Here is an 8,163-nt window from a genome sequence, read left to right as displayed (position 1 = left end):
AAATATACGCACTCACACTATTATTACCACTGTCCCCAAAAAAAAACCTTCTCCCTGCTCTCGCTTGTCAGTGTTGCCCACGCAGTGTTGCCATCTCACATTGAAAACAGTATGAATGATTTCCTGGAGATAGTCATCCTGTGAATTAAAAAAATCAAATAAAAGTAGTTTAAGATAATTTAAAAAAAATTATACCACAGGCGAAACAGAACCCAATGCGCATGCGCGCCCTGTTTAGCTTTACACTTATGTTTTATTTATGCGTTTATCGTCTTTCTAAATTACTTTCTATATTTTATATTATTTTTTCTAAATTCTCTGGCTTTCTAACGGTATATAATAAGTCTATATTACAAATCATATTTCCTAAAATGTTTTTTCAGCCTGGAAATATTATTTTTCCTCTTATTTCCTTATATTAATTATCAAATTCTTTTCTAGTTTGTATTTATCTGTTTTTCATTACGTATAAAAATGTAAGACAGTTAATTTTTTTAAATAAACAAAGTTAAAGATATTTAAGAGGAAGATTTTTTTAATGAGGATAAGGACCTATCTGATATTAAAAACTCCTTAATTCTGCATCGATAAAACACGATTTCTTAACTTATTAGATATTATTGTTGAATATAAATTTTAGTAACTCTTTGAATAAAATTTTTGCCATAATATAAAAAATGTTCTAAATACCAAAACGTTCCCATCTTTTCGAATTTTCAAAGTACTGGTAGAGGTGGTATAACAATTCCCTATGACTAAGTCCCTGAAAGTGCGCGCCTAAATGAAAAAACAGGAAGTTTTATCCTATTGGGGAAAAGCTAGTTTCGGATACGGCGAACTCGGATATGTGGGTTCCACTGAACACTTCTTCAGACTAGTAAATTAAAATGATACTTGCGATACCCTCTAACCCTGATGACTGTCCAAAACAAAACATTTGAGCGTTGATAACATGTCCCTGAAACCAGTTCGCGAGCCCATTGCGTAAGGGAATCCCTCTAGCGTCAGGCAGTGCTCCCGCTGCCTCGCTCTGGGAAACCTCGGGTCGTCGTATCGTTCAAATATTTACATATACACTCAGAGGATATGCGGTTAGCCTCAGTTCGTTGCCAGATCTAGTGCAGTGCGTTCTTAGTGTTGGCTTCTCCAGTTCTTAGAATATATCATGAATAACGAATATCTAAATGAAATACTTAGTGAAATGGAGGTAAGTCGATGCCACAATTAATTCATAGAAATATCTAAAAAAAATTGCAAAACAAAATTATTTCCTTCTGAAATGTTTGAATACTTCAGTGAGTTTAAGCAATAAAATTGAGATTCTAACAGAATTATATAAATATAATTTGTTTATAAATTTTTGAGCATAATTTTCACTACATTGTTTCTTTTTTCATTAAGTTTGCTACAAAATTCAAATTCAAATTCCGGTTTCAAACATCTATTTAATATTTAAATTGTAATAGAATCAATATAAATAATACCAAAACTAATATTATGGAATTTAACCTATCAAGTGAAAGGCTTATATGTTTGTTACAGTTATTTATGATCAACTTGAGCATATTTCAGTTATAAGAAATTTCTAGACGAACAAACGAGTTATCGTATAATATTCTTTTTATGTGAATAGATAGATGTATTTTTTGACTTATATTACAACATAGCCATGAAGTCTGATACAATTGGTTAGTAAATTAGTTTATCAATATTTAAAGTTAATATTAAAATACCATATTGATATATACGTGTGAAAATAAATACTTCAATAAATCCATTCATACATAGGTATACAATATAATACCATCTTGATTTAATATCTTATATATATATATAATGTAATACCTTCTCGTTTTAATATCTTATATAATTAAAGTTTATAGTGTTTCATAAATAATAATAAAAAAAATGTTTACTCTCTAATAATAATTAATTCGATATAAAGTAAAGAAAAAATCACTGTTGAAAGTTCCTAAAATTTAAATTATTTTAGATGGCAATAACGCTATTTTAAAAGCTACCAAAATTAATCTTTGTGTATAAATAAACACAAATATACAATGTATGATCATTTCGAAACGTCGGCCATACTACTTACTCACTTAATCAGCCCTTATAACATGAGTAATGTTCCCATAGTACAATTCTTGGAAGTCCTTACTCTAAACTCTCAGTTTATTTACTATAGATACATGCATGTAATAGTTTTGATTATATTATATTTATATTACTTACTATATTATATTTATATAAATTTTACGTTCCGCTTTCAACCTTTTATTTAGTTCTGAGTTGTTATAGAATCAAAATGACTAATACCAAAACAGGATTTATGGAATTTAATCTATCAACTGGATGTCTCATATGTTTTTTAATAGTTTGTTCGTTTTTGTTTAAAGGCATAAAACCCTTTGGTCATCAACGCCTATGGCATGTTAATATCAAGCTACAAAAACACACACAGACATTCACTAAAGCATAAATGCACGTGATTCAAACAAATGTAAAAAAATAACCTGATTCATACAAATGTAAAAAATAATAATAATAAATAAAACAAAAAAATAAATTAAAATCGAAGAGGAGTTATAATTTAGAATGAAGACGATATGCTTTTAAAAATTTAAACACTAATGTAACTTTAGGTTTTTGTTTTTTTTAACGTTAATTATAATCAATTTGTGTATATAGAGCATTTTTAGAAAACAAATAAACCAGATATAATATTATTATTATTACATGGAAATGTATATGTTTTTTATAATTATAGAAATTTATATTATTATAGTTAAATTTTTATAATAGTATATATTCATATGTTATATGTATATTTAAAAATCATTGTAATTTTAAAGCCTATTAAACTACACCTTTATATAAGTTAAAAAACAAAAAATATTTACCCTTTAATTAAAAAATATTCACTGATTAGTTATACCATTTAGTTGAAGGTTAAATTGGATAAAAGTGATAAGTAACATTTTGAGGGAAGTGGGATATTGTTACATACAAAGGTGAAGTATATACAAATTTAAAATATTTCCTCCTTTCTTTTTGATAAATTGAGTATTTAGCTCAGAACTGAGTTAATAAAGGTTTCCAAAGACGATGTACGACTGCTCTCCAGTGGATAAAGATAATCTGGAATCAGTTTTCTCAGAGCTCAAAAATTTATCTAATCATCTTCAATTATTTATTTTTGAAATGCGAAAAGTGCCGTTCTGGCAGAAGAGGTGCGGCTCAAGGAAGACTGGTTCCATTTCTTTACGCCTGGTGCGATCCAGACATTCCACAACTTATGTTATAACTCAATATCATTGTTAATATCATATCATTCTTCTACTAATTACAAATAAAAACCCGTAGTAATATCTGTACCGCAGAAATAAATTTAGCTTCTGCCTGATTTCAGAAAACATAAAATTTGTATAAGATCTTTTATCTTTGAAGATTTGTAAAAGATATACTGGATGTTCAAGAGAATAGAAAAACTTATTCTTATATAGAATTTACTTTAAAAAAAGGTTTTATATCGGTAATTTTTTTAATCTAACCTACTTTGAAAGAGTAAATATCTTACAAGCTGCCAAACAGTCCACAATATGGAACAAACAAAAAATCCATCATGACTGGGATATGAGTATCATCAACCTCGTCAAGCTGCAAACTCCAACTATGAATTGAATACGGTTTTAGACGGTAAATTGAATTTTTCTCGTTCTTCGATGTTCCGCATCATTTGTACTGAAATTGTCAACGATCATAAACTTACTTTTGATTCTTTATTTTTATCAATTTTAAATCAATAAAATAATCCTTTCAACGTTTCGGACTGTCCGTCCATTTTCTGGCGCTAATTCTAAAAGTAGTCACAAAGTTTTATCACAGTTTTGGAAAATAAGAATTGAAGTAAGAAGGGTATTTAGTCTCCCCCCCCACCAAAAAAAAAGATAGGAAATTTCATTAGTTGCCTTCCAATAACAAAGAACTCAATATATCATTAAGAAATTATGTAAGGCTTTTGGAAATTTAGGCTTAAGTTCGGTAAAATCTCGAAAATAACTTAGTTTTAAGATTAGGATCCTTCATTGAAAGTGCCTCATTCCATGGAAATGATACTTCATTCACTATAACAAAGACCAACTAATTTTCATTATAAAGTTCTCAAAACCCCCGGAAAAAAATGTGGGGGTTAATTGAGTCTTGAATACCCTGAATCTAAATTTATCATAAAAATAAATTATTTCGCTTTGATGATAATAATTTAATTAACGATTAAAATGTATGTATCCTTGATCGAGGACACTACGCTGAAGCGTAGCCATTACTCCTTGGATGATTTATTCATCTACATGTCCTTTCAAGTGGCCCAGTAATTCAGCTATTGCTCCTTCTGTTGACAGAACATGAACGAAGAAGATTCGACGGGTTCCTCCTCGAAGGACAAGGGTCAAAGCTACGGAAGATATGCGGCCAAGAAGACGGTGGCGCAGGGGATGATGGACCTGGCCCTCATCACGGCCAACGCCAACCAGCTGCGCTACGTCATCCAGTACCAGAGCTCCTCCCCAACGTATTATTTCGTCTTCACTCTAATTGTCATCAGTATTCTCTTACAGGTGAGTTCAACTTATATGTATAAATACAATGAAAAGTCCCCCATCAATAATGGGCCCATATAGTTAATGACCACTTTTTAATCGGTGGGAGATGGCTTGAAAATTCAAATTTCATATGACAGTTTAAGTCTCTAATCAGAATTCAATCCTCATAATTGTTTAATAATAATTATTATTATATTAGTTTAAATGATTTCATTGTTCTGCGGGTCGTAGCATCAAAATATTTTACTATTTATTCAAATAAAAAAAATTCGCTTGACTCTGGGAAATAACCCAAATTTAACATCATTACATTTATCACTGAAAACATTACTTTTTTTCCAAAAAAAATCTAAAATAATAATAATAATATAAATTGTGTACCATTCAGCAATAAGAACATAAAATGCGCTGAAAAAAAACATTGAAATCAGAATAATGAAGTAAAATTATCAACAACTGTAAAAATAGTATTATTTACTAGCAGTATTATGAAATGTACTATAAAGTTATTTATAACATTTATCTTCGTAGGAGTGGTAGTTTTCATGATATTTAATGAAACAAATTCATAAAATGTTGGTACTGTACTGTTAAGAATTTTTTGGTTTATGAAAAACTATATCAGAGAAACGTAAAGATATCTATTAGTTCTCAAATTAAATATACTATAAAGTAGGACAAGGAGTGTTTTTAAAACAATCTTCAGATTTTTCCATTTTGTAAACTTTGACTACTACTAAACTCATCATTAACAGCCTTACGATGATTATTATCGCAAAAATGTACAGAATAATAGTCGTATATAATCTGACAAGCTTTCTTATGACTACCTGATTTTTTCTTTTTCAAATGGTCAAGTGCACCCTTATACTACTGCTTTATATTGAATTCAACTAGCTTTGATATGAGTGGGATATGTGTAGTGGGATAAATTTCTGCTCGAATAATAGTTCCTGAGATATTTGAGGAGAAGATGGTTGGGGGTGCGGTCAATGAAACACAAATAAGTATGATTAACTTATTTTAATGTGCCGACGTTTCGGCTAGAGTTTCCAGCCTTCTTCAGGGCTAAAAACAAAACAAGATAACAACCACAGTAAGTATAGAAAAATAAAAAAATATATAAAAAGAAAGTATAAACAAAATAATTTTACACATACAATGAATGGTTTTACAAAATAGAATTTATCTTATCATTTATCTTCCACGGTCAACTATCTCTCATAATTATGAATCCTCTATTTTGTAAAACCATTCATTGTATGTGTAAAATTATTTTGTTTATACTTTCTTTTTATATATTTTTCTATACTTACTGTGGTTGTTATCTTGTTTTGTTTTTAGCCCTGAAGAAGGCTAGAAACTCTAGCCGAAACGTCGGCACATTGAAATAAGTTAATCATACTTATTTGTGTTTCATTGACCGCACCCCCAACCATCTTCTCCTCATTTATCTTCCACGGTCAACTATCTCTCATAATTATGAATCCTGAGATATTGTATTAAACCAAAAGTTTTTTTTCCAAATATCGATGAATGAACATTCTGTGAATTTATTTTGACAAATATCATGAAAATTACTAGTCCTACGACAATAATTATTTGAAATTACTTTATAGTATATTTAATTTGAGTACCGATAGATATTTTTACGTCTAATAGTTTCTGAGATATAGTTTTCCTAAAGCAACAACTAGATACCAACATTTTGTGAATTTATTTTGGAAAATATCATAAATCTACTAATCTCACGAAGATAAATGTTATGAATTACTTTATAGCACATACAACAAGCTTTAGTTTGTTTGCTATTAGACATCTGTACATCTAATAATACCTGGGATATAGTTCTCTCAAAATTAATTAAATTAAATGTTAATTTTCATTTTATTAAACAGACTTAATAATGCGTTTTTTTTAAGTAGTTTACTCACTTTTACTGCAATATAGCATTTATAGCGTAAGACAACGCAGGGCAGCGATATGACCACTGGTAAAAATTGTTCGCAATAATGTTTATTTCTCTTTCTTTATTACAAATCCCACGATTAATTAGAAAAATAATAAAACTTGTTTACGAAATATATCATTTCTCTCCTCAATAGGAATTAATCACAATGAGATGTTCCTTTCCCAAATCTAACGGGCTTGGTTGGTGCATACAAAATTGATGCAATGGGTGCATTGCAGTCGGTAGAAACTAGATACCCTCAAGTTCTTGAACTGCATTCTAAGATTAAAAACGGTGGGTGTTACAAATTAACGATTCTTATGTGTTCTATACTATATTTGTTTATGTTTATTAACTTAATTCTTTATTTCTTTCACATTGATAGAGTGAACTTTGCAGATTTAGTTAGAAAGATAAGAGTCGTTATCTTTATATGATATGGGATGCATGTGCAGTGTATACCCATTATCAGTTATTTTATTCTCTAATACAGATTGCCAAAAAAAAAAGAAATATTTCATTGTGGGCCATATACGTCCGGTTCTTGATTTGAAATTTAAGACTCGAAATTTATTATCATGATTGGCGGAAACGATGGCCAATCTTTGAATTTTGTACATGTTAGACATAAAAGTCCCGACAAAAATGACCTAGTAAATACAGCTGAGAATATAATGTGAGAAGATATTTTTAATTTTAATAATTGTAAAAAATAATTCTATTAGTTGTATACATGAAAATATACCAGAATAATATGACTGGGGTGAAAAGGATTATATTTGAAAATAGCCAACGATTTTAGGCAAAAACGCTACAAATATGTTGAATATATATAAAATTAAAATGATATAAACACATATAATAAAAAAAAAAATTATTATATACTTTTATATTTAAACATTGTGGCTCAAATGATTTTTTCTTAATTATTTTGCTTGAAATTTATTATTAACAGTTATATTTACCTCTCTAATAATTTAGCTAATTTTCGCCCAGTTCTGTTTTCGATTCTGACACCAATGGCAATTCTATTTCAAAATTGGATACCATATTTAATTAAGTACTTTCTTTTTAACAAAACATAAGACGAGGTACAGATCAAAATGAATTTTTTGACAAAAATCATTTTGCAGAGAAATTTTCAATTATATTTGGCAAGAAATTTAATTTTTTTTTTTGGATCAGGGTGCTTCCGTAAATGATGTTCAGAACTTTTAAATTTATTTATCACTGAAAAATCAATGTCTTCCATTAGATATAGCATTTTTCTGGAACAAACTGAATTTTCTCTGATGTATATGAATGTATATGGATCTGTATCTATTCATATTCGTTTAAATTATAATATCCAGTGACTATCGACTAACTTACCAAGTGAAGACAGTTATAGCTTTGGATTAATAATTAAAACAAAATATTCATTTATTAAAAACTTCTATCCTTTCCTACTATTCAAGTATGACAGTCTAGACTTGTGGATATGATTCACTGCAGAACTTTCCCAGTGATTCACCATTACAATATTGGGGTGGGTGACCTTTGAGGTTTCGTGATTAGTAATATTAAGTATATTAATTATATAATACTTATTATATGTTATAATAATAA

At 28.9% G+C, this 8,163-nt stretch overlaps 1 protein-coding gene across 3 annotated transcripts in view; it reads left to right on the top strand.

Annotated features, from left to right (window-relative positions):
- Positions 1-8,163, top strand: part of LOC106691109 (ninjurin-A) — a 46,710-nt gene that overhangs the window by 29,353 nt on the left and 9,194 nt on the right. For 2 of the 3 annotated variants that reach the window (XM_014436774.3, XM_014436773.3), the window contains exon 2: positions 4,404-4,619. In XM_014436774.3, the coding sequence (XP_014292260.1) occupies positions 4,404-4,619 (216 nt within the window). Of the gene's footprint in view, positions 1-1,013; positions 1,208-4,403; positions 4,620-8,163 lie in introns of those variants that run through there. The other variant, XM_014436772.3, reaches the window with a different exon arrangement.

The sequence above is a fragment of the Halyomorpha halys genome, unplaced genomic scaffold (genome assembly GCF_000696795.3).
Source record: "Halyomorpha halys isolate HHAL.00 unplaced genomic scaffold, Hhal_1.1 Scaffold2082.1, whole genome shotgun sequence".
In the NCBI taxonomy this organism is placed as follows: domain Eukaryota; kingdom Metazoa; phylum Arthropoda; class Insecta; order Hemiptera; family Pentatomidae; genus Halyomorpha; species Halyomorpha halys.
This window is presented reverse-complemented; position numbering and strand designations above follow the sequence as displayed.